We start from the raw sequence: 25,100 nt of genomic DNA on the forward strand, positions 1-25,100 counted from the left end.
AGTTATTAACTGTGATCTAAAAGGATAGGGATGACCACGCTATAGCTTTGATAATATTAATACTAAACCTGTCACCTGTGCCAATTAACTTGTGTTGTTTTTTGATAGATTAAATAAAAAATACACGAGTGAAAATAGATTTTGTTTTTAAATAGACTCTTCAATATTAAATATTCAATACACGAAACATGTCATTGAATTAAACCAACTTATATGGGTTTATATCAATTCACATTTGTTATCAATAACAATTTTTTAATTTATATATTTATCATATTTTTAAAAATTAAATATTTATATTAGCTTTGAAATGCTATAAAATTTAATTGATAATATAACAAATCCACACATCATTAAAAATTTATATAAAAATTATTTTAATAAATTATTAGTTTTTTAGTAAAAATAAGTTATTAATTTTAATATGTATTGGTAACGTATTGTAATTCCATTTATTTAAATTAATATTGACAAAAACTAAAAATTTTAATTATTTGGCACTCTGAAAAATCAACTTATTGTAACTATATGGAAACTATAACTTAACTTATAATATGTCAAATTATTTATTACTAAATTTATAATTAACATTCAACAATTTTGCAAAATAAAAGTAGAGATATATGAAAATAAATGAAAGTAATTGTTTTATTTTTCCTTTTTATGTTTAAAAAACTGCCAAAAAAAGTTAAATATTTTTACATATTTATATAAACACTTAAATAAATTCTAATGTTAAAAACATTATCAATATTTTGAAAATATTTTTAATTATTATGTTTAAAATGTTAAATTAAATTGTTTTTAAAAATGTTTTGTACATTAATTTTTTTAACAGAATTTAGAAAAAAATAAATATTTTAACAACATATTTAAAACAACTTTAAAACTTTTTCGAAATTATTAGAAATTTTACTTAAATGTTTAAAATTAGATTAAAAACATACTACAATTTTTTAATTAAAAATGTATAGAAATTTAAAACTATTAACATGATATTTTCAGATTATTTAAAACTACTTATAAATATTTTTTTACAAAACTAATTTAACTTTAAAAATTTATATAAAATGTATTTAAAATATTATAAAAATAATTATATTTGGAACAAAATTTAAGTTGTTTATATATTATTTATATAAACATTTTAATTTTAAAAAAAGTTTAAACTAATATCTAATTAAAACATCATTATAAAAAAAATATAAAATGAGTAAATATTATTTTCATTGATATATGATCAGTCCGATGGGTATCCAAATTAGTAAGTAGTCAATCTACGAGATTGAAACGTGGGAGCTTTCGCTTTCAACACGTAACGTCATTCTGGTCCGAACCCGGTTCTTAACGAAGTCCATGGGAAGGGTTAGGTTGGTCATTGGCGCCGGGTGCGTGCGGGCACTAATATTGGCGTAGTCTAATAGACGAAACTGTAGATACCGAGAGACTCGAGAGACGTAAGTTAAACTTGGAGAAGAGACGAAATTGTAGTTGACCCTTTAACCATTTATTTCTTATAAACCGAATCAGTCCTTCGGAGATTTTGATAATTCCCCCATCTCCCTAGATCTCCTACATTTCGGAGGTTGTAAGACTTTGAAGACTCGGCTATGTACGTACGCCTCCTCTTTCTTTTTCGATTTAATAATTTTTTTCTTGTTTGCTTTTGGATCAGATGGCGGATGCGCAATCCAGATACGTTAAGCTGACAAAAGATCAGGCGCCTTTAGAGGATATCCAACCTGGTGAACTTAATCAGCCCATTGATGTTCCTCAGGTCTCTCTCTCTCTCAAAACGATTTTATTCTTTTTTTTTTTTTGAATTGTATTGAGAGAACCTTGTTGCTTAGAATTTTGAAATTGCTTTACCATGTCACTTTCTTTAATTATTTACTGAATGCTCACTTTGGTGATATGAGAGGATGGTATAGCTATTTTTTTTAGGTTGATAATTATAGTCTGGAAACCAGTTTGAAAATCGCGGTAAAGATTTGTTTGAAATCCACCAAATTTGCGCATGACCTATCAACCGTTGGAAGCGTTGTTTTGGGGACACTCAGATCTGTTTGGAAGACCGATTCTAAAATGTTTGTCAAACGTTTTAATGGTTTTTCTTGGTGTGCATAGGAAACATAATTTAGTCAGTAGATCTTTTACACACTTATCTGGCTGATTGCTGAATTTAGGACCAAATCTTCCACTAATTGAGTGATTTAGGATTAAAGCTTTTATTTGTGTCTAAGAAGTGCTAAACTTTTTTTTATTTGTAATAATTAAGGGTTTTCTTTATTTATTTTTTCTATTTTTTATGAGCTTCACTCGCCAATTAGATAGTAATGGAGTAATTATCCCTTAGATCTTGTTCCTCAAGAAAATTATGAACTTGTAAGGGTTGATAATAGTTATTAATTTATATAACATAGTATGATACAGCTTAGGACACCCCCCCCAAAAAAAAAAAAAACGGAAGCTTTTTTTTCTTGTTGGGAGATGCACATTGGGATATTCTCTCATCTTTTGGATTGTTTCTTAGTTGCATGTCCGAAAGTGCAATGAATGTGGACAGCCTTTACCTGAAAACTTTGAACCTCCTGCTGTTGAACCTTGGACAACTGGAATTTTTGGCTGTGCTGAAGATACGGAAAGTTGTAAGTTCATATGTCTTTACTTTGTCAAACAATGATTTTGTCCTTGTTATTTGTTGAGAAACTCTAATTAATTGTGTAAGAATGTTTACATACTTGAATCAATAAACAAATTTTTATGTATGTTAACAGACTCATTTTCCAATTGCTTGATGATTGTAAGAATGTTTTATACGAGTGTAACAGAAGGAGAAAACTTTTATAAGGAAGCTGCTGTAATAAAATAGTTTAGCATAGGACACTTCTATGCTATTATCCTTCATTAAAGCTATTGTGATTTACATTAGCATATTGATTTGTGCTGCAGGCTGGACAGGACTATTTTGTCCATGTGTTCTATTTGGGCGTAATATTGAGAGCTTGAGAGATGATACGCCTTGGACTACACCATGCATTTGTCATGCTATTTGTGTTGAAGGTGGCGTTGCATTGGCAGTTGCAACAGCTTTTGTCCATGGTATTGAGCCGAAGACAACATTTCTCATTTACGAGGGTTTGTTGTTTGCTTGGTGGATGTGTGGAATATATACTGGCCTTTCTCGGCAATCCTTACAGAAAAAGTATCATCTCAAGGTAGTATCTAATCTTTCGTTGCCCATATGCACTTATTATTAATGCAAAACAAGCACAACCTTCTAAATATAGACTATCCAGTTTAAGTAGTTCCAAAGTGGCACAGTATTTTATCAAAAAAGCATGTGTACTATCATAAAATAGAGTATTACTTGGTCCAACTAAAATAAACATGGTTTATATGATCAGCGAATTAGCTTATATCCATAGAAGTAAATTTGAAAAGAAAAAAAAGTTTGTCTTAGAGTTCTATCTAACAATTTGAACGTCTTGAAACCTTTTGTTTCTGAATATTATCAATTGTAATTTAGTATTGATTAGTAACTATCCTTTGTCTCTTACCTAGATTACTAATGCACTAGCCTGTTGTGTCTTTTGGCACGGACTGTGGAGAATGATGTTGGTTCATATTCAAATTAATTTGATATCCATGCCTGAGTTTTAGTTGCTGACATTTGAATTTTCACTATGTCTATTAATTTGTACCGGCATCCAGTAGCAAGTTTGCCCAAAAACAGCGGGAGTAAGAGCTTCTACTTTTAACATTTTCTGACTTGTATTTGTTAATTGCAGAATTCACCCTGTGATCCTTGCATGGTGCATTGCTGCATGCACTGGTGTGCTTTATGCCAGGAGCATAGAGAGATGAAGGGACGGCTATCAGATGACTTTGTCATGCCAATGACTGTTGTCAACCCTCCTCCTGTTCAAGAGATGACGGCCAATAATGAAAACCAGGATTCCACACCACCACCCTCTGGGACTAGCACAAACTTGGAGATGCAAGCTCTCTAAGTTCCGGCATTCTTAGTAAAAAATGGCGCATATTGTTGAATGATTTTTGTGTTGGAGGGATTTTATTTAAATATTCATGCCTTGTTTCTCTGTAGAATTGGTTAGTCTTCACAAAGAACTTTTCCATACTCTTCTTATGGTACATCTATTGATACTGAGAGATAATTCTCTAATCAGCGAGGCTTTTGATTTGCTATATATATATATACACAGATACCGTTACTTCGTTTTTAATTGTTTCATTGTACATAATCCTTCATGATTTTTTGTCAATTGCTATCACCCCATTGAAGTGGTACCTGGAGATTTGCAGTTTAAGCCATGTCCATGCAAAACCAGCATCAACATTTCAACCAACCATAACATGTAGCAGTAAGATTTTAGAGATTTTATATCAAGCGCTAAAGTTTATGATTTTTTAAGTTGTATTTACTGACGATTAAAGATGTATAAACCAGGCATAGCAATTCGTGTATATTGAATTTCGCTTTCCATTTTGTATTAATTTGTGCATATATAAATAGAACAGAAAGTATTATGTCGGGTAAGTGTCAAAATTTTAGCCACAGTAGGATACATATCTTAGGCATGTTTTAATAATGTTGATTGTCTAAATCTGTCATGTCTTGTGTGTTTGCGTCTTCTTGAAACGGATCTGGATTGTTGGAAGACTGAGTGTTGGGTTATGAACTTTCGTTGGACCTGCAAGGAAACGATGTGGAGTTGGCACTTCAATTGTTAGGAGATGACAATGGAGCGGGATGGATGGATGGTATTAAATTAATTTGGGTTTTTTATGTATATATTAAATAATAAAAAATTAAAATGAATATCATAAAAAATTTAAATTTACGAATTTGGATTTTAAATATTAACGGGTATCTGGTTTTAAATTTTAATGGCTATAGGCTTTTAAGAGTATTAAGTTTTAATGGGTATTTGAGTTTGGGTATGTAAGATTATGAACTTTTGGCCTTACGAGTTAGGGCTTATTTAATTTAAAATGTCAAAATTGAAAACCGACTGAATAAATCAATTAAGTCGAACACGAAAGTTGATTAAACCAAGAAACAGAATGAACCAACAGAAATGAATTTTTTGAGTTGGATTGTAAAGGCTAGTTTGACAATACTTTTGAAAAGTGCTCTGGAAAAATGCTTTTGGGAAGTGCTTTTGAAAAATTTAGTTTAAAATTTGAGTGTTTAGCATTGCTGTTAAAAAGTGCTTTTGAGAAATAAAATGTCTATTTTAGACATGTTATTATTAAGTAACAAATATGCATTTAAATATTATTTAAATTAGTTAATATTATTATATTTTAGTAAGAATATAAAAAAATATTATAACTTGTTGTTAATATTTTAATATATAAAATATAAATTTTAAATATTTTTAAGCAATAAATATTAATTATTTATAAAATTTAATTAGAATATATAAATTATATTTTAAATATTTAAATATAACCATTAAATATTTGTAATTAGTATTTTAAAAAAGATTTTTAATTAATGATTTTAACACATTTGTAATTAAGCACCAAGAAAAAAAAGTATTATGTTATTAAAGGGATAAAAAAGTAATTAAACACTAAAAGTGCTTTTGGGAGAGAAAAAATGCTTTTGGGAGATAAAAAGTTAAAATTTTTAACTTCTCATCTTCAGAAGTACTTTTGTTAAAAATTTCAGCCAAAAATAATTTGTTGTGCATAACTTTTCTTCTAAAAATGTTTTTGAAATTAGAAGTATTATTTTTTTAAGCAATGAAGAATTTGCCTTAAATGAGTTTGGGAAGTAAAACCTAAAAAATAGGGTGAGTGTTGAGGCCTTGTAGTTGGGGCGTGAGAGAAGTGATACGGGGGCCCATGGCATCCTCCTCCGCGACATATTTATATTTTTAAAACAATTCTGACATCTGTATTTCCCGCTCTTTCTTCAGTTTCTCAAAATTTCAGAATTTAAAATGACCTCAAAGCCTTCCCATTTCTTACTTTTCTGCGAAACCTTCATTTTTAACTCACTCGCTTTTTTCATCTGAAGACCTCCAAAGGGCAACCCAGGTAAAGCTAATTCCAATATCTATACTTATTTTCTTCACAATCCCATCCGATTTCTCTCCATTTTCTCTTGTCCTTTCAAATTATAGGATTTTCCTTCTCTGAGTCCCGCAATTGAGGCGCAATGTACATCAAGGAAATATGTTTGGAAGGGTTCAAATCCTACGCCACGAGGACCGTCGTCCCTGGTTTCGATCCCTTCTTCAATGCCATTACGGGTTTAAACGGGTCGGGAAAATCCAACATTTTGGACTCGATTTGCTTTGTCTTAGGTATCACCAATTTGCAGCAAGTTCGAGCTGCCAATCTTCAAGAGCTCGTTTACAAGCAAGGCCAAGCTGGAATTACTAAGGCAACCGTCTCCATTATCTTCGACAACTCCGATAGATCTCGGAGTCCACTTGGTTATGCGGATCACTCTGACATTACAGTAACTCGACAAGTAGGTCACGAATAAATCCCCCCCCTTTATTTCAGTTATAATTTTATTTCAATTTGAATTATTCTTGCAAGATTTCCCGTTTCTTTAGTTTTAATTTATATGATTTCATGGAACTCTTTTCTTTTTTTAAATTGAAAATGTATTTGAAACCTCTGCAGATTGTAGTTGGTGGGAGGAACAAATATTTGATCAATGGAAAACTTGCGCAGCCAAGCCAAGTACAGAACCTTTTCCATTCGGTTCAACTTAATGTTAATAATCCGCATTTTCTGATAATGCAAGGTCGCATCACCAAGGTTTTAAATATGAAACCTCCTGAGATTTTATCGATGCTTGAAGAGGCTGCTGGGACAAGAATGTATGAAACAAAGAAAGAGTTCGCATTGAAAACACTCGAAAAGAAACAGAGTAAGGTAGATGAGATAAATAAGCTTCTTGATCAAGAAATACTGCCTGCTTTGGAGAAGTTAAGAAAAGAACGGATGCAGTATATGCAATGGGCTAATGGGAATGCGGAGCTGGATCGACTTAAAAGGTTTTGTGTTGCTTACGAGTATGTTCAAGCAGAGACGATTAGAGATAGTGCGGTTGGTGAAGTGGAAAGAGTAAAGGCAAAGATAACTGAAATTGATAATGATGCAGAAAGAACAAAGGTGGAAATTCAGGATATGGAGACAAATATATCGAAGCTGACTGCTCAAAAGGAAGCTACTATGGGTGGAGAAGTTAAAACCTTGTCTGATGAAGTAGATTCACTATCTAAATCTCTAGTGCAGGAAGTGTCTGTGCTGGAGAGTAAAGAGGATACTCTCAAGGGTGAGAAAGAGAATGCTGAAAAGGTTATAGATTTCTGGCCCCTAGCTCTGCTGTTTCTTTGGCATCGGCTCAAGCATTATAATTATCTAACATAGAGAAAATCTGTTTTATTTTCTCTTGAATTTGTTTCGTTTTTATCTGCTTTCTAGTGTTTTGTTCCTATTTTCACATAAAAGATTGATTTTAACATTTGGTGTTCCCAGATCATTCACAACATTGAAGATTTAAAGCAGTCTATTGAAGGTAAAGCCATTGCACTGCAAAAGTCTGAACAAGGAGCAGCTGATCTGAACAAGAGATTTGAGGATCTTTCTAAGAGTTTGGAAGATCTTGAAAAGGAACACCAGGTAAACACTTGCTATGTCATTCTTTTTCTAATTATAATTTTATAAGCATTTTATTTCTTGCATTCATTTGTAAACCAAATGTTTTGAGGAAGTTTGTGTAATGAACATGGCAGGCTGTCCTAGCTGGCAAGAGCAGTGGAAATGAAGAGAAATGTCTAGAGGATCAACTAGGAGATGCCAAAGTTGCTGTTGGGACTGCTGAAACAGAATTGAAGCAGCTGAAAACAAAAATTAGCCATTGTGAAAAGGAGCTAGGAGAGAAAACACGCCAATTAAAGTCAAAGCGTGCAGAAGCAGTTGATGTGGAGAATGAGCTTAATTCTAGGAGAAAAGGTTTGGAAAAAGTTGAAATTGAGTTGGAAAATCTTCCATACAAAGAAGGCCAGATGGAAGCATTGCAAAAGGTTCCACTCCTCTCCCTTATTGGCGAACTGTCTGAATTTTCTTTTGGCTAAATCTTTTTTAATGGACATACTTTTGTAGGACCGTGCATCTGAGTTGGAGCTCATCCAGAAGCTGAAAGATGAAGTACGGGATCATTCAGCGCAGTTAGCAAATGTTCAGTTCAATTATCGTGATCCCGTGAAAAATTTTGACCGGACAAAGGTGAAAGGAGTGGTTGCAAAACTAATAAAAGTGAAGGATAGCTCAGCAATGACAGCCTTAGAGGTTGACAGCATGTGAATGATATATTTTTTTTGTTCATTACCATTGAATTTTATGGTAACCCTTCAAATCAACTTGTAGGTTACAGCAGGTGGAAAGTTATTTAATGTGGTCGTTGACAGTGAAAATACAGGAAAGCAACTGCTTCAGCATGGTGAACTACGAAGAAGAGTAACAATTATACCTTTAAACAAAATCCAACCTAATAATGTTCACCCTAGGGTCCAGCAGTCTGCTACTAGATTGGTTAGTCATCGGCGTTCTTTTAAATCTATTACTATATTTTCAAATCTGTCCCTTTCTATGTTTTGATTTCACATTATATAATATATTTGTAGGTTGGCAAGGAGAATGCAAAGCTGGCACTTTCTTTGGTTGGCTTTGATAAGGAATTGGAGGTATGCTTTGAAGAGGCTCTACCCTTATGCTGCATGATGCCTATAGACAATTTCTAGATGAGCTGAGCTATATACTTTGAACCTCTATACGCAGTGAAAGAAAATTGATGGTAAATTTTTTTTTGTTCAATGTTGTCTTGTTCTGAAAGTTTTGAATGATATTGCAGAGTGCTATGGAATATGTATTTGGTGGCACTTTTGTTTGTAGAACCACTGAAGCTGCAAAGGAGGTATGTCTATAAGAATGTGTCCAACTATTTGTTTTTTGAACATATGTAAAACACTTCACTTCTTTTTTTCTTTTTTGGCCGTAACTTACGTCGAAAGTTTGCCTTCATCCTCCGTCGCCTCTGAACTGCTTGTACTGTGAATTCAGTTATGGTTTTTCTTTTCAACTCAACAAATCTTTTGTAGGTTGCTTTTAATCGGGAAATTCGTACTCCTAGTGTCACCCTTGAAGGTGATATATTTCAACCTAGTGGTCTTTTAACTGGTGGAAGCCGCAGGTAAATCAGTAGGCTACAAGCATTCAAGATTTTTGGTTCTCGTAGAACGCGTATGATTTATTCTTTCTATCTCTCCATCTTCTTTTTGAAACTAATCGTTTCATTTTGCTTTTGGAGTGGGTTGGCGGGGAGCAATTAAATTGATAAATGAATAATTTCTCCTTTTAACTTCTTTGTCGAACATTTCTTTTTCCAAATAGTTTGTATATATGTATTAATTAAAAATTGATATAATTTTCCACAGGGGTGGTGGTGATCTGCTAAGGCGACTTCATGATTTGGCAGAGGCTGAATCAAAACTTGCAGTGCACCAGAAGAAGTTATCAGAAGTTGAAGCAAAGGTAATACTTTAGCAGCTTCTTCTCTTTCCCAAATATGATTGTGAGGGCTAGATAAAAAAATTGCTAATTGAATGAATAACACAATAAATCAACTTTCCATTGTATTCGATTTTGTATTACCTTCAGTTTCTGATCTTGTAGATTGCAGACCTTCTGCCTCTTCAGAAAAAGTTCACGGACCTTAAAGCACAGTTAGAACTTAAAATGCATGATCTTTCCTTGTTTCAAAACAGGGCAGAGAAAAATGAGCATCATAAGGTTTTGCACTTCTCTTTTATGTTTTTTAACCAATCAGTTCAACTCATTTAATTCAACATCCTGATGCTTTTGGGAGTGATTAGTTTAATTTCTCCTTATTTTTGGTTGCAAGTAGCTTGCAGAAATGGTAAAGAGCATCGAGCAAGAACTTGAACTAGCAAGATCAACTGTTAAAGAAAAGCAGATTTTGTATGAAAAACTTGTTAGTACAGTTTCAGAACTTGAAAAATCAATTAGGGATAATGATAATAATAGAGAGGGCAGACTTAAAGACTTGGAGAGGAAGATTAAGGCCACAAAAGCTAAAATGCAGTCAGCTTCAAAGGATCTCAAGGTAAAATCTTAATACTGTTTTTTTTTGTTGTTCCGTAACCATTTCGAGGAAACAAAGGTTCAAATTATTTTGAACTTTTTATGCGATGCTGTTATATTTTAGCTTCATATCTGAGGTAGAAAGAGGTTATGGTAAATTTGTGTAGATATTTTTGGACTTCAGTAATGTGGTTACAGTTATTGACACTACCAATCTTTCTTTTCTCCATTTCCATGATCATACACTTCTAGTACCCAAAATCCTTTTTTCTTTTAGAGGGGATGGAAGGCCTCTTACTGTCTGTTTTTGTAATTGATAAATCTTCGTCCTCCCTAGAGCTTCAAGTTTTTTGGTTTACTTTTCTGTCCAGATAATGTTGGCTCACTCATCTATGAAACTTGCTTTTGTGTATTTTTAGGGGCATATAAATGAAAAAGAGAAACTTGTCTTGGAACGGGAGGCATTCATACAAGAACAATCATCTTTAGAGAATCAATTGACTTCTTTGAAAGCGCAAATTAACAATCTCAATGTGGAAATGCAGGAACAAGTGGCCAAGGTATTTGCTGATTTTGTTTTCAGTCTTGTTTAATTCTATGGTATAAAATTCATTTCCTCATACTGTGGTGCAGGTTGATTCCTTAAAAAAAAATCATGACCAGTTGCAATCTAAGTTGGATTCTGCTCGTTTAAAGATGAAGGAGTGTGATTCTGAAATTAGCTGTATTCTTAAGCAGCAGCAAAAACTTCAGCATAAGCTTAGCAACGTGAAGCTTGAGAGGAAAAAGTTGGAAAATGAGGTAATTTTATTTAGTCAGCCATGTAGGTGTCCTGACACTTGAGTCATCGAAATATAACTTTGCTTTTTTCGTTTAGGTAAAGCAAATGGAGATGGAGCAGAAAGATTGCTCCACGAAAGTAGACAAACTGATTGAGAAGCATGCCTGGATTGCTACTGAAAGGCAACTTTTTGGCAGAAGTGGGACAGATTATGATTTTGCATCCCGTGATCCTCATAAAGCAAGGGAAGAACTTGACAAGCTTCAAACTGAACAATCAAGGTATGCAGAATTAGACCAATTCTGTTTGCAAATATTTCATGTTCATTTAGTCGAGAACAGTTTAATACTTATCATCTTCTGCTATTATGAGAATGGATTGCTCACTTGGTTTGATTGGATTATCATTTTGTGCTCCCCCTTCATGAAGCCTTGAAAAAAGAGTGAATAAGAAAGTGATGGCGATGTTTGAGAAAGCTGAAGATGAGTATAATGATTTGATGTCGAAGAAAAACACTGTGGAGGTTGGCTGCTCTCAATCTCTATTAACGGTTTTTTTTAGCATTTCACTCTTCCTTATCCTATTGTTTCTCTGCCTAGAACGACAAATCTAAAATTAAGAAGACAATTGAAGAGCTAGATGAGAAGAAGAAAGAAACACTAAAGGTCACTTGGGTCAAAGTTAACCAGTAAGCATTGCTCTTTGATATGTTCGGTTTCTTTCTGCTTTTACTTGGTGTCGGAATCTCGTTTTTCAGATGTTTTGTTGATCTCTATGATGGTTCTTTTGATTTTGGGGTTTCTAAAAGATTTATCTTGCTTCGTCCTTTGTAATGCACTTTCAGTGATTTTGGGTCCATCTTTTCTACCCTGTTGCCGGGAACAATGGCAAAGCTTGAACCACCAGAAGGCTGCAGCTTCTTAGATGGTCTTGAGGTCCGTGTTGCATTTGGTGGTGTTTGGAAACAGTCCTTGTCTGAGTTGAGTGGAGGTCAACGGTCTCTACTTGCACTTTCACTAATCTTGGCTCTGCTGCTGTTTAAACCGGCTCCACTTTATATACTTGACGAAGTATGCTTTTTTATTTTTCTTCCGATTTGACTTTACTGCCCACACAACCATCTGCATTCATCCCAAATTAAGTGACTTCATTTTTTTATGAAAGCGGATCCATTGAAGTACTTCAATTTGATTACTTCTGAGTTCTGATATGGTTTAGAAGTCATACTTTTTCTACTCCTTTTAGTTGGTCTTATTGATATTTCCTAGTGGCATCTTCATATTGACCCTCTGCCAGACCCATACAAGGTTTCTGGTTATTATGCTATGCTTTAGATTATTACAAATAGCATAGTAACGGCATGAAACAAGAAAATACGCATTTGTAGCCTGATATTTGAAAGATTGTTTAGACAAGCTGGACTTTGAAGTAATTTCTGAATCTTTTATTTGATCAATGGATTTTAATTTTGCATCTAAAAACGCTTGAATATGCCAACTAGCACAACCATAAACTGTTTATTCTCCTGAAATTGTATTTTTCTTGTTTTGCCTTTTCATATCGTACCTTTTGTTTTGTTTTCAGTAAATTATTGTTCATTAACCTCTTTATGGGAATGGTTGGAACAGGTTGATGCTGCACTAGATCTAAGCCACACTCAGAATATAGGGAGAATGATTAAGGCTCACTTTCCGCACTCCCAGGTTTGATGAGTCTTTGTTATTCCCCTCCCCTCCTGGAAATTCTAGTTTCTAGAATTATAAAACTCTAAAAGAAAATTATACAATTATAAATTGCGCACTCATTTGATGCCTTAAAATATATCTGCAGTTGGCTCTGTTGGTAACGAACACTGAATAGTGAAACTAAAACATGGATGAAAGTATGTTTTATGATCATTAACTCTCTCAGTAAGGCAATCATTTTTTGCATTGACTGATTGTAACTCTGATTTCCCGATGCTAAGGTTACCTTGGCTACAGAGACTATAATAAATCTAGGAGTCGACAGTCATTAGTTTTTTATTTGTTTATGAAACTATATCAACATGGATGTCCAATGAAAAATGCGTGGTGGTTTTTATTAGGGAGTAGCGGATACATAATCGTGTTAAGTTATAGGTAATGACAATGGGTTTTGGATGCATGCTATGCTGGCCAACTTTGCATTGGATTATAGAGGTGTAAAAAATATATAAACCCTAAACAAATTCTTATGTATTGTGGGCCTAATTAGTTATTGATCTTGCAGTTTATTGTTGTTTCACTGAAAGAGGGCATGTTTAATAATGCCAACGTTCTTTTCCGAACAAAATTCGTGGATGGTGTTTCCACAGTCCAGAGGACCGTTGCATCTAAGTCTAGCAGGTGATCGTCCAGTCCACCCACAAATAGAAAAACAAGTGAAACCTCTTTCCAGTGAATTTCAACAACTGAGAAGGCCGGAAGCCTGCTACATGATGTACGTATGATTGTATAAATTATGGAGTTTGTGTGCGAGTGGAGGTCTAGAAATCCTTGACCATGGTAACTTCTCATATTTAAGATGCGTACTTGGTAGTGTATGTTCCAAGTTTTATACACCAATGTTTCTTTATTCATATTGAGTATGCAAGTCGCAGAACTGGATCTATTTGAACTGAGCTCTTCAGTAAGTGTTCTACTTACATATATGCATTGCGGACATTCTTACTTATAGATTTAACTGTGAAAATGAAATGGTAGTTATATCAAATGTAAGTAGTACTGATATTGAAACAGTACTTGCTTTTTTGAGAGATGGGGTTTAACTTTAAGAGTCCAAACATTTAACTTGAAGTTTATGGCTCTTTCTTGCAACTCAAGTAAATTCTGGCAATGGTAATTTTCAGATCAGAGTTCTTGGATTCAAATTTGAAATTTTTTTTGCCACAATTAGATGATAAATTTAGAACTTAAGAATCAAACAAGGTAAGAAGGTAGAAGCATCCTTGAAAACTAAGCAAGCTATAAGGCTTTCTTGGGCACCAAGTTGGCTTGCGCGATCTTTGAGGAAACTTGAAAATTTCAACTAATTAAATGATTATTGACCCAATGAACTCCAAAAATCGAAGAACTAAAGAAAAGAGACAAAAGATCATAGATGGATTGATGAAAAGAAGATAAAAGATGGATGTGAATTGCACTAACAAAGAAACTATATTGGTCTTTAATCAATCCTCTCAATTGATTTGAATTAGACAAGCTAAAGTTAATATGAATCTCTTTCACAATCTTGAAGAAGAAAGAAAAAAGAAACTAATCTTGAAGCAAAAATATCCCTTAAAGTATTTTATTAATAAAAAATCAAGCTCTGTCAAAAAATAAAATAAAATAAAAAATCAAGCTCTATCAACAAATAAAATAAAATAAAAAGTCAAGCAAATTACATTATCAGGTAACTAGCCATGCTTGCCTATTTATAGGCATGTTTAAGCCCTATTTGAACCTTAGGTAATTACTAAATTGTCTAAGGCCCACTCAATTATCCTATAAAACAAAACTTAAACCTCTTTAGGTTTAGTCAAACTCTAACTATTGACGTTAAAGTAAAAATTCATAATAATTAATTATTGAGGTTGGTTAAAAATAATTATAATCTGTTGTCTGGCACGTCTTTGTTTCTCTTTGTCTGTCTATTGTGATACATTTCTTTAGGTTTCCTTTCGGTTGTGGTTTTGATTCTAGTTACCTTTAACACAAATCTAGAGTTTGTTGGAGTAAGACTGTGGGGATAAATCAATGGAAAACGATTTAGCGAGGTTAAGGATTGAGAAAGATGAGGAGGTATGGCAATTCAATGGGGAAGGTGAAAAAAATACATCGAGGTATGAACATTGTCTGGTTGGCTGCTTTCTTACGACAAGTGTGGTGCACTTTCCGACAATGCGAAACAATATGTGGCATCCACTTGGGGGAGTTTTAATTTCAGATTTGGGGGAGAATAGATATTCGTGTAAGTTCTATCAAAAACTGGATATTGATAGAGTTATAAATGGGTGCATCCTGGACTTTTAATAATCATCTGTTGCTCTTTTACCAGTTAGGCGAGAACGAGAATCCGCTAGAAGTCTCTTTAGTTTTATCTTATTTTTTGGTTCAAATCCATGACCTCCCACATGGTTTCTTCTTAAATGGAATAGCAAAATAGTTTGGGGAATTTCTGGGGAAGTTTATGGAGTATGACACAAAGCAGATCAATGGTGGTTTTAGAAACTATATGAGGATTAAGGTTTTAATCGATGTGAGGATGCCCCTCAAACAACGCAAGAAAATTATGGTCTCTTCCTCGAAGTAGGTTTATGTGAAGTTTAAATATGAGAAGTTAAAATTGTTTTGTTTTTTATGTGGATGTTTAGGCCATAGTGACAACTTTTGTCCGATTAGGATAAGAGAAGGGGGAACGAGTTGGAGATGAGATGTGATCTTTCATTGTGGGCAAACCTTAGAAAAGCTACTACTGTAACAAGTGTATGGTTGAGGGAGGATGACAATGAAGATTTTTTAGGGTTTTGGAGGTATAGACAATGGTTTGGGAAAGAAGGTGGAAAAGGAAGACGAGTGGAATTCATGTAAAATTCACAGGGTATCTTGGGCTTCAAATTGGAAGAAACTAACAGTAGCATGAATTATCCATAATCAAAGGTGATAGTCAGATCTAGGAGGGATTTGATAGAACATGATGCGAAAGATAACCTTATGCAAGAATGTGAAGGGAAGAAGAGGCCAAGAGATGGACAACATATCTTAAATGAGGTTGATTTGGCCGATACAATTGGTAGCAATGAGCAGCAGGATAGTAGTAATTATCATAAGATATCAACAGTCGCTAGTGGGCAGACTGATCGGACGTAATGAAAATCTTAAGCTGGAATGCCCATAGATTGGGGAGTTCGTGGGCATAGAGAAGACTTCATCATGTGCTGAAATCATATCATTCCCAAATAGTCTTTTTTATGGAGACAAAGTTGGATTAGAATCGTATGGAGAGAGTAAGGAGGAGGAGTGGGTTTCATCATGGTATCGATGTTTCAGCTAAAGGAACAAGACATGGACTTAGTATAAGATGGATCTCGAGAAAAATGGTTAATTTGAAGAATTTCTCAAAGAATCATATTAATGTAGAAATCATAGAAGAGAAGAGCTTGAGATGAAGATTTATGAGTTTTTATGGATCTTTTGATTTATGGTATAAGGAGGAGACATGGAATCTTCTAAAATGGTTAGGGTAAGATCAAACTCTACCGTAAGTGGTTTATGGATATTTTAATGAACTTCTGTACTATTTTGAGAAAAGAGAAGGGATAATGAGGGAGGAAGGGAGAATTGAAGCTTTTAGACAAGTTTTATCCGCATGCAAGTTAGAAGATTTAGGGTACACAGGATCTTGGTTTACATAGGAGAGAGGAAAATTGGAGCATAATAATATAAGAGAAAGTTAGACCGAGGGGTTACAAACTCAGCATGGTGGTTAACATTCCCTCATTTTTTACTTATATCACTTGATTTCTAATAATTGCCCGTTATTATTAAACTTAAAAAATGATGAAAGGAGTATGAAAAATTACATGTATAGATTTAAGGCGTGGTGGACATTGGAGGACTCATGTGAAGCAAAAATGAAAAGGTTATGGTCTCTAAGCAAAGGTGAGATTCAAATTTGGCTCCAATTCATGATGAAAGGGTTGCAAAGATGGGCAACATCTATAAAAAAGAGTCAAAATGGGGTAATAAAAGAGTTGTATAGGAAACTAGACCAACTAAATAGTATGGAAAGGGATGAGAAGGCTTTAGATGCATTAGTTGGAGGAAAGCTTAATTTAAATATAGAGATTGACAATAAGGAACTATATTGGGAGCACGGGGTAAGGGTGAATTGGTTGAAAAATGGTGACCGCAATACGACTTTCTTCCACAGACCGAGAACTCAAAGGAGGAGAATGAATCAGGTTAAGGGATTATAGGGAGAGGATGGTTAGATTGTGTCAGATAGATCAAGAATGACAGACATTGTGAAGGATTATTTTTTCAAGCTATTCAAGTCACAAGGTATGGGAAATACAAATCATATTCTGTCAGGGGTGTAAAGACGCATTATGGACAATATGAATAGGACTGTCATGGCCAAGTATAAGATTGACAAAGTTTGTGCGGCCTTGAAAGATATGACCCCAATGAAGGCATTCGATGCTGATGGTTTTTCGACATTGTTCTTCCAAAAATTTTGGCATATTATTAGTTGAGAGGTAGGTGATCATTGCCTTAGCATTCTCAATGAATGTACTTTTGTGGAACCATTCAATGATACTCATATTGTACTTATACTAAAGATCGCGTATTCGAATAGTCTTGTACATTTTTGACCTATTAGCTTATGTAATGTGATTTATAAAATAATATCGAAAATAATAGCTAATCGATTTCAGAAGGTCTTTGATGTTTGTATTGACGAAGCACAGAGCGCTTTTGTTCCTAGGAGGATGATTACAAATAACATTTTACTTGATTATGAAGTTTTGCATTCATTTAAGAATAAGAGAACAGGGAGAATAAAGAGTTTTTCTCTAAAGTTAGATATGAGTAAAGCTTATAATAGAGTTGAATAAGAGTTCTTCAGAAAGAAGATGTTGAGAATAAGTTTTGTTGATTCATGGATCTCTATTATAATGAAGTGTATTAACAGTGTGTCATATACAATGGAAATTAATAGAGAGGTAGGAGAGGTTTTCAAATCGGGAAAAGGGCTCAGGCAGGGAGATCCACTAAGCCCATATCTATTCTTAATATGTAGTGAGGGTTTGTCCGCTTTACTAAGACTTGCAAAGGATAGGGCAAACGAAGGGAGCAAAAGTTTATAGGCGAAGCCTCGTGTAACACCCCAAACCCAGCCTAGAAGTTATGTCCAAATCTGGAAATGTTACAGAAAATAGTTATAAACCCGATGTTTGATTTTGAAAAACATCGTATATCTTTATTATTTAAATGAACCTGCTTCATTTGAAAACTTATTTAATTAAAATCATTGTTCGCTTACATCTTTAAAATAAATCATGTATTTTGTAGCGGAAATTTTTAAAATGTTTTATTTTAGAAAATCAAGTTTGCTCTCTCGAAAACAGTTGTTTTAGTAAAATCGTTTCATCGAGTGTCGAGCCAAAAATCCAAAATTTAAAATCCAAAGAAAAAATAATTTCAAATGTCTCGAGAGTTCAAAAATTACAAAACTCTCAAATCAGAATTTTAAATAAGAGAAATTTAAGCAAAATAGAGTTTACGGAAGCGTGGACATAACCGAGCTCTCGTCGCACTGATTCGCATAGGTTTGAAGCCTACCTAAAATTATCAAACAAACAAACAGTGAGTTTTTTTTTATAACTCAGTGTGTAACTCATAAGAAACAAAAATTCAAATTTAATCACCCAACAGAACATATACAGTCATATTTCTTATACAGAATCAGAATCATGTCAAAGTAGTACAAATACAGATAAATATAATCCGATCCCCCATCCTCTACACACCAGCTCTGATCATTCCAGCGTACCATGTAGGGTATAAAACACCCACCTAACCCTACACACAACTTAGTGTCCTTACGACACTTTTCAGAATAATCGCAGCAATGTTGCCAGTATAATGGCGAGTTAACGCCTCACACAGAACACTTCCTCCACATAATACATAATCCGCCCCATAGCCAGATATAAATAGAATACTAGAAATAATAGAAATAATAGATACCGGAATTTACATGTCATGCATGCTGGTATAACAGATATTGAACATGCTTATGCATAACAGATCATACATATCACATTACATTACATGCATTTAGACGTTATTTATGTCAAATTTCATACTAACAAATTAGTAGATTTCATGCTTTAAAGCTTATATAAACACATACCGTCCCCACAAAAGGCCCATAGTCAATTGGGACGATATGTATGACATTAGGAAAATTTTCTGAAATTTGGGCCTACACGGCCCAAAATGGCATAAATTGTGTGGCTCACACGGCCTCGCACACGGCCTATCATACAGTCATGTGTCGCAGACGGCCAGGTACACGATCGTGTGGCATCAACAGGCCCCAATTTTAGCTTTCGTCATTCACCAATTTTCGAGTTTCTCGTTACACACTAGTATTTCTCGACACTGATTCCAACACGAGCAACCCAAAATCTATATACGTCAATAAGAAGCTTAGTTAATATGATTTCTCACACTTAAAATACGAATCAACATTAACAACAACCACATTTTAATGAAAAAATTTGACTCATGCCTCAAATTAAATTCTTACCCTCACGAAGATAGCAATCCACGTACGTTTAATTCACTAGGGATTAGTCGAATGTTCCATGCATCTCTCCTAACAGAAGAAATAAATCATAATCATCATTCAACATAGTTTGCATCACTCTCAAACGAAAATCGAGTATTAAAACTAAAGCTCTTACCACAGAAAATTACAAAGATAACACCCAAAATACTTACGCTCAAATCTAGTGACACCACACAGTGCTCATATGAATGATGGATAGAATAAAAAAAAGAAAGGAAATAAGGGGAAGAAGGAAGGCAGCGTGAAAAATAGAAAATAAAGAAACAATTGTGAACAGGGGTGTCGTTCTATGGAGACCAAATTAACAGTTTGAAAAAAATAAAATAAAATAAGATCCACTTCCTTATAATTAAGCCACCTTAATCCCCAACCCAAAACTAACTTCTAACAACCCACTTCTATCCACTTACCATCTTTTCTAGAATTTTAAACCTCATCCAACACCATTAACAAACATCCCATTAAAGAGTAACAAAAATAAATTCAATTTCTCACAACAAGACCCGAAGACCAAACCCCAAACACATACTAACTACTAACCACTGAGATAGACACTTAATTGCGTTAGTTTTTAACAAATAACAATTCATATTCTTTGGGACATTACACCCCGCGATCACGCATTTTTTATTTGTGGACTATTGCATTTTATTTGGAGAGGCAAGTAGGGGGCACAGATAATGAATGAGATTTTGCAAGAATATGAAAATTGCTTTAGATAGTGCATCAATTTTGAAAAGTCATTTATTTTAGTACAAATGTTCAGGAACAAACAAGAAACGATATCTCCTAATCTGTAAGGGTTTGACACAAAAGGAGCACTGGAAGGTATCTTGGATTACCTAGTATGGTGGGACGACAAAAGAAAGCAACGTTTTAGGGGTTGAAAGATAGATTATGCAATCGAGTGAGCAACTGGTGTATCTAGCCTCTCTCCTAGGGAGGTAAAAAAGTGTTTATAAAGAGTATTTTACAGGTTAAACCAACTTCTTTGATGTTACGTTTTCTATTACCCAATTCTGTTTATTGCGAATTAGAAGTAATTATTAGTAAATTCTTCTGGTAGAAGCACAAAGATAAGCGAGCGATTCATTTGTGTAGTTGGACTTTAAAGGTGAAATACTACTCGTTATCTACGTTCTTAGAAGGAATAATCATTCTTATACATGGAGGAGTATTTGGGCCACAAAGGGCTTCCTTAAATTCAGGATGTGCTAGATGGTTGGAACGGGGTAGAATAATAGAATATATCTGTGAGGGATGATGCATGGATCCCTGAATCTGTAGATTATAAAGTTCAGAATCGGGTTACAAATAGTTCGATAACTAGAGTGTCAGATTTGATTATTCAAGAAACCAAATAATGGAGGGAGGATTTGATTACCAATGTTTTTGCGATTGAAGATGTAGAATGCATTCTATGTATTCTTCTCTCGAAAAACCCACAAGAAGACAAATTTGTATGGAAAAGAGAAGCGACGGGGGAATATACAATGTGAAGTGGGTACAAGAAGGCAATACAAGACACCAATACAAACAATGAGCCATATCTTTACAGAAATTATTACAATAAATTATGGCATACAGAAGCACTTAGCAAAGTTAAAATTACAATTTGGAAGGGGTTTAATAATTTTATCCCGACTCTCAACAACCTAGCCTTCAGGAGACTAGGGAATGAAACGACATGCCCCATATGTTAGAATGGTTGCGAAACTCTTGAACATGTGTTTTGGGATTGTGTAACTGCAAAGGAAGAATGGGGTAAGTTAGGAATTTGGTGGCCGCAAAATCTTTCAGTAGTCGAATGTAGGGAATGAATGACATACCTATTAGATAATGGAACATGTGGGTAGAAGAGCTTAATAATCGAGATTATTTGGGCAATCTGGACGTCTAGGAATCGGGTCCTACATGAAAGACATAATCAACTGGCTCAATAAATAGTGGAAATGGTGAAAAAATATACAAAAGAATGGGGAGAGGTTAAAAAACGCTTATCTATTAGAATTCCTGTACTAGAAGGATAGGGACCATCGGTGTCAGATCTGATCAGAATAAAATTTGATGGAGCTTTTCAAAGGAGCAAAAATGAGTCGTGTACAAGACTGGTAGTGAGGAGGCCTGATAGGACGGTGTTAGGCTTGAAAACAATAATCAACAAATGTATTTCATCAATGTTTGCGGTAAAAACGGTTGCATGTCTCTAGGTGACACAAATAGAAGTAGATTTAGGATTTCAAAGGGTTGAGATTAAGGGAAATGCTCTTGTAATAATAATAAAAGACAAATATAAACAGGAGAGATGAATCAGTGATTAGTGCTTACATCTAAGATATTAGAAAATTGAATGAAGTTTTCCGTACCTATCGTTTCTCATATACTGGAAGAGGAAGAAATGGGTTGGCTCACATGCTAGCAACGGAGGGTATGAAGAGGAAAAAGCAAATCTGTCTGGTAGGAGAAGTGTCCCCGTTTGCAAGGAGGAAAATGGAGGAGGGAATCTTAATCAGCCGATGAAGCATTGGGGCAAAGATGGGGCATAAAAGGTACCTTGGGGAAAACAACAGTGTATTCTTTGAGAAGCTAAAATGGAAATGATAGAGATGAAGGCTTCGTTCTTTATTGCATCTGAGATGGGCTTTTACATGTAAAAGCACTTTTCTCTGAAAAGCAATAAAGAACGAACTTCATCTCTTGCAAATTTCCAGCGTTTTTGAAGTGCTTTTGGGTAGATGAAAAAGGAGATTTTTTAAGCTTTTTCAGCCAAGAAGTGCTTTTGGGCTGGTCTTTTACTTTTTTAGCCACACAACACACAAACAACGTTGGTTCTTTGTTTTCATCCAAAATGCACTTTGCTTCCATCTCTTTTCATTACTGGTTCTTTGTTCCTCTACCGATTCTTTGTTCTTCTTCTCCACTGAAGAAGTCTCTGGTTCTTTGTTCCTCTTCTCCACCACCGATGAGTTTATCTTTTTTTTCTCTGTATATTTTTGTTTGTCTTTATTATGGGATTGATTTTTATCATTATTTCTTCTGTATATTTTCTCCTCTTCTCTGCCACCGGTGCTTCTCTTTGGAGGATTTTCTTCTCCCATTCAAAACCCACATTCAGGAAACCATCCTCTCTCTTTCTCTGGTAGGAGGAGAGTGTTAGGATTTTGTTTTTGAGTAATCATGAACATTTCTTTTGTTGTCTAAATGCTTCTTGATCACTCTGTACTAACTTTTAATCTTCACTATATCTAGGTAACAAGTCAGGAGACCAACCTAGTGGCTAGATGTCGACGAGTATATGGCCATGCTCATGATTATCACATCAATTCTATTTCAAATAACAGGTAGCTAGTGGGTTTTGTTTTTATTGCAATTTTGTGGTGTTTTGGCTCCTTATTTTAGTATTATCTGAAAATCAATTGAAGAGGAAGTATTCTTTTTCTAGGATAATATGTGGTAGAATCACACATCTTACATTTTTCTTCTCTGATGGAAAAATAAGTCTTCATTAGCTGAGTCTCTTGAATTCCCTCACCAAGATTTCTAGCCTGATAAATTGCTTAACCTTTATTGCATCTTTGTTCTTTATTATTATTAGTGTTTTTTTTTGGCAGCATCATTATGAGATGTCTCTTGAGAAACTGATGCCATCTAGTTTAGGTTTTGGATTGGAGTGTAGATTTAAACTGTTATTGATTGCGCTTCTAGGCTCTCTTTCCCCATTCCCATTCAAAGTTTGCATTCTAGAGAAGGCATATGATTCTCTAGTTGTAATGGTAAAGGATGATTGTTTCTTTAAATAATGATATAACGAATCATGGTTCCTTCCTGATAACTTTCTATTGCTGAACTTGTGTTGTCATGTTTGAACTTGTGTTGTAATTCTTTCAGAATTAGTGTTCCTTTTTTCTGTTATGCCTCTTTTGCTTTACTGATTTGCTCTGCTTTGCTTTAGCGATTGCTAGATCCTCACCAATCAGTTAGTGCAGGTGTTTAATATGTCCTAAACAGGCATATAATGCGGAGGGTAGCAGCTTCTTAATTTCCTCTGCTCATCTATGATCTTATTAAGAGTTTGAAGCTGTTAATTTAAGCTGGTATTTCTTGAGACAAATGATTTCAACTATGGTTTCTTTTCTTGTTTTAATCTTCCTTTCTTCCTTTCTTGTTTCAATCTTCCTTTCTCTCCTTGTCTTATTTTACTCTCATTCTGTTTTTTGATAAGATCCGAAGTGATCATTTCTTCTTGTATTTGGACTGGGCTTGAAAATGTTTGTTTTGTTCTTGAATTTGTTAGTACTGGAAGGATTAGTTCATTCATGTAGTAGATATTTGATACAATGGTTAACATAATTGAATTAATGCACTTCACAAGATATTGATTAAAATTTTAAACCCCATTTTAATGGTAAAATATGATGGTGTCATGGAGTTGCAAATGCTGGTCCTCATCCATTGTTCAAAGTTCATAAGTTAGAAACGTCTAATGTAAATTTATTGACCAATCAGTGCCACTGGTTAGATGGTTTGATCCATATTATCAGATCTGTTTGTTTTTAGCCTATTGTTTGTAATGTCTGTTAATGAGTTTCTTCTTATAAACTTCTTTTGATTCTTAGGCTCAGATGTGAACGACTAAAACATTTGCTTCCCCCATTTTCTTTTTCATTTTATATGATTTTTTTAGACTTAACTTAGGTTGGAAACTTCTCTTATCACATTACTTGTTAAGGCTAGAGGCCAAAGTTTACTTCTTGCTAATATCAACAATCTTTTGCAACAAGATTTTGATGTGCTACAACAATCTGTTGACCAATATTTTCATGATTGGCTTTTGCAAACACTACAGCTTGTACACTGTAACAATCTGTTTACTTCCATTCCTGGAAACATGTTTTGCTTTACCATTTACTCATGCGTGGTGTATGCTAGAAGTAGGATATTGGATTTTGGGTTTCAGCTAGAATCATACAGGCTTGGTGAAAATGATGATTTCTTGATTGTAACTATTACTTGCTGATAACTTTTCTGGTTTTGCAGGCAAGAAGATCAGTAAAGCTCCAAAAATCCAGAGGTTGGCAACTCCATTGACACTCTAGAGGAAGCTAACTAGAATTGCAGAGAAGAAGAAAAGAATTACAAAGGCCAAGGTTGAGGCAGCTGAGTACCAGAAATTGCTTGCCATGAGGTTGAAGGAGCAGAGGGAGCGCGGTTGTGAGAGTTTAGCAAAGAGGAAGTCTAAGCTCTCTGCTGCTTCTAAGCCTCCTGTTGTGGCTTAGACTGCTTTTTAAGTTTTGGTAAACAGGTTTTGCCTAGTGTTAGATATTTTGAATAGTGAAGACCCAGAGTTAGCTTAGGCTTTTTTGTGAATGTTGAGTTTGGTATCCTATCTATTATGTTATTTTATGTGGTCTACACTTACTGCCTTGTGGATGTGCTCTTTTGGCATGGCAGATCTGTTTATTGTGTTTAAATTGTAGCCTTATAGTATAAATATATGTTATTATGTGTCGTACGCATAGCGTCCCCAATATTGAGTTTTCCCTCATCAGAACTTTACTCCTGATACCTGAGTGATTCTTTTTGTCCAATATTTGAGTACTTTCACTTCTGACCTCTTTTTGAGTAGGGCGAGAAAAGATAAATGATTTTTGAATCTCCTGATTGCTTCAAAGTACACAGGTTTCGAGTGGCAAAAAGCTCCTAATGTCCAGCCTTGTTAAAGTTGAATGCAACCAAAACTACTTATGTGAGGAGTGATGTAAGGAAAAACTGAATTGGAAGCTGTGAACATATCATTTAA

General features: G+C 34.4%; 3 protein-coding genes and 1 long non-coding RNA gene across 8 annotated transcripts; 3 read left to right on the forward strand and 1 right to left on the reverse strand.

Moving 5' to 3' along the window:
• Positions 1-1,329: 1,329 nt before the first annotated feature.
• Positions 1,330-4,247, forward strand: LOC107949674 (cell number regulator 6). The gene is made up of 5 exons (XM_016884402.2): positions 1,330-1,585; positions 1,676-1,777; positions 2,534-2,648; positions 2,953-3,218; positions 3,792-4,247. Exons 2-5 carry the CDS (start codon positions 1,676-1,678, stop codon positions 4,011-4,013), a joined length of 705 nt encoding a protein of 234 aa, XP_016739891.1. The 5' UTR covers positions 1,330-1,585; the 3' UTR covers positions 4,014-4,247.
• A 1,682-nt stretch (positions 4,248-5,929) lies between these two features.
• Positions 5,930-13,632, forward strand: LOC107949673 (structural maintenance of chromosomes protein 2-1). Its single transcript, XM_016884401.2, has 21 exons — positions 5,930-6,072; positions 6,159-6,511; positions 6,670-7,350; positions 7,531-7,674; positions 7,788-8,078; positions 8,158-8,343; positions 8,422-8,586; positions 8,679-8,738; positions 8,906-8,968; positions 9,153-9,244; positions 9,489-9,585; positions 9,727-9,843; positions 9,959-10,177; positions 10,575-10,715; positions 10,789-10,956; positions 11,033-11,217; positions 11,366-11,459; positions 11,536-11,624; positions 11,781-12,006; positions 12,565-12,639; positions 13,187-13,632. Exons 2-21 carry the CDS (start codon positions 6,194-6,196, stop codon positions 13,304-13,306), a joined length of 3,531 nt encoding a protein of 1,176 aa, XP_016739890.2. The 5' UTR covers positions 5,930-6,072; positions 6,159-6,193; the 3' UTR covers positions 13,307-13,632.
• Positions 13,633-17,577: 3,945 nt separating this feature from the next.
• On the reverse strand, positions 17,578-21,845 carry LOC107949672 (uncharacterized). Of its 4 annotated transcripts, none has more exons than XR_005911371.1 (6): positions 21,667-21,845; positions 21,130-21,424; positions 20,685-21,046; positions 19,259-19,327; positions 18,860-19,137; positions 17,578-18,285 (listed from the first exon to the last, which is right to left on the reverse strand). It is a non-coding gene; the product is annotated as an uncharacterized lncRNA (long non-coding RNA). The 4 variants fall into 4 exon arrangements; XR_005911373.1 differs by having other exon boundaries at positions 21,130-21,506; positions 21,667-21,807; XR_001697848.2 differs by lacking the exon at positions 21,667-21,845 and having other exon boundaries at positions 17,578-17,860; positions 18,245-18,285; positions 21,130-21,367.
• On the forward strand, positions 21,678-24,812 carry LOC107949671 (uncharacterized). 2 transcript variants are annotated; one of them, XR_001697847.2, is made up of 3 exons: positions 21,678-21,849; positions 22,550-22,641; positions 24,338-24,812. XR_001697847.2 is itself a non-coding variant. In XM_016884399.2 (3 exons), the coding sequence occupies exons 1-3, from the start codon at positions 22,149-22,151 to the stop codon at positions 24,351-24,353; spliced, it is 399 nt and encodes a 132-aa protein (XP_016739888.1). In that variant the 3' UTR covers positions 24,354-24,812. The 2 variants fall into 2 exon arrangements, 1 of the variants encoding a protein (XP_016739888.1); XM_016884399.2 differs by lacking the exon at positions 21,678-21,849 and adding an exon at positions 22,149-22,439.
• The last annotated feature ends 288 nt before the right edge of the window (positions 24,813-25,100 follow it).

This window comes from Gossypium hirsutum, chromosome D03 (genome assembly GCF_007990345.1).
Source record: "Gossypium hirsutum isolate 1008001.06 chromosome D03, Gossypium_hirsutum_v2.1, whole genome shotgun sequence".
Lineage (NCBI taxonomy): Eukaryota > Viridiplantae > Streptophyta > Magnoliopsida > Malvales > Malvaceae > Gossypium > Gossypium hirsutum.

What these genes read in the sequence shown, in the direction of transcription:
- LOC107949674 (XM_016884402.2), top strand. Translation starts at nt 1,676, where the DNA reads ATGGCGGATGCGCAATCCAGATACGTTAAGCTGACAAAAGATCAGGCG. An exon ending in AGCCCATTGATGTTCCTCAG is followed by an intron (nt 1,778 to 2,533) that starts GTCTCTCTCTCT and finishes ATTGTTTCTTAG; the next exon opens with TTGCATGTCCGAAAGTGCAA. An exon ending in TGCTGAAGATACGGAAAGTT is followed by an intron (nt 2,649 to 2,952) that starts GTAAGTTCATAT and finishes TTTGTGCTGCAG; the next exon opens with GCTGGACAGGACTATTTTGT.
- LOC107949673 (XM_016884401.2), top strand. Translation starts at nt 6,194, where the DNA reads ATGTACATCAAGGAAATATGTTTGGAAGGGTTCAAATCCTACGCCACG. An exon ending in AGCAGTCTGCTACTAGATTG is followed by an intron (nt 8,587 to 8,678) that starts GTTAGTCATCGG and finishes ATATATTTGTAG; the next exon opens with GTTGGCAAGGAGAATGCAAA. An exon ending in TGCAGGAACAAGTGGCCAAG is followed by an intron (nt 10,716 to 10,788) that starts GTATTTGCTGAT and finishes ACTGTGGTGCAG; the next exon opens with GTTGATTCCTTAAAAAAAAA.
- LOC107949671 (XM_016884399.2), top strand. Translation starts at nt 22,149, where the DNA reads ATGCACTTTGCTTCCATCTCTTTTCATTACTGGTTCTTTGTTCCTCTA. An exon ending in CCATCCTCTCTCTTTCTCTG is followed by an intron (nt 22,440 to 22,549) that starts GTAGGAGGAGAG and finishes CACTATATCTAG; the next exon opens with GTAACAAGTCAGGAGACCAA.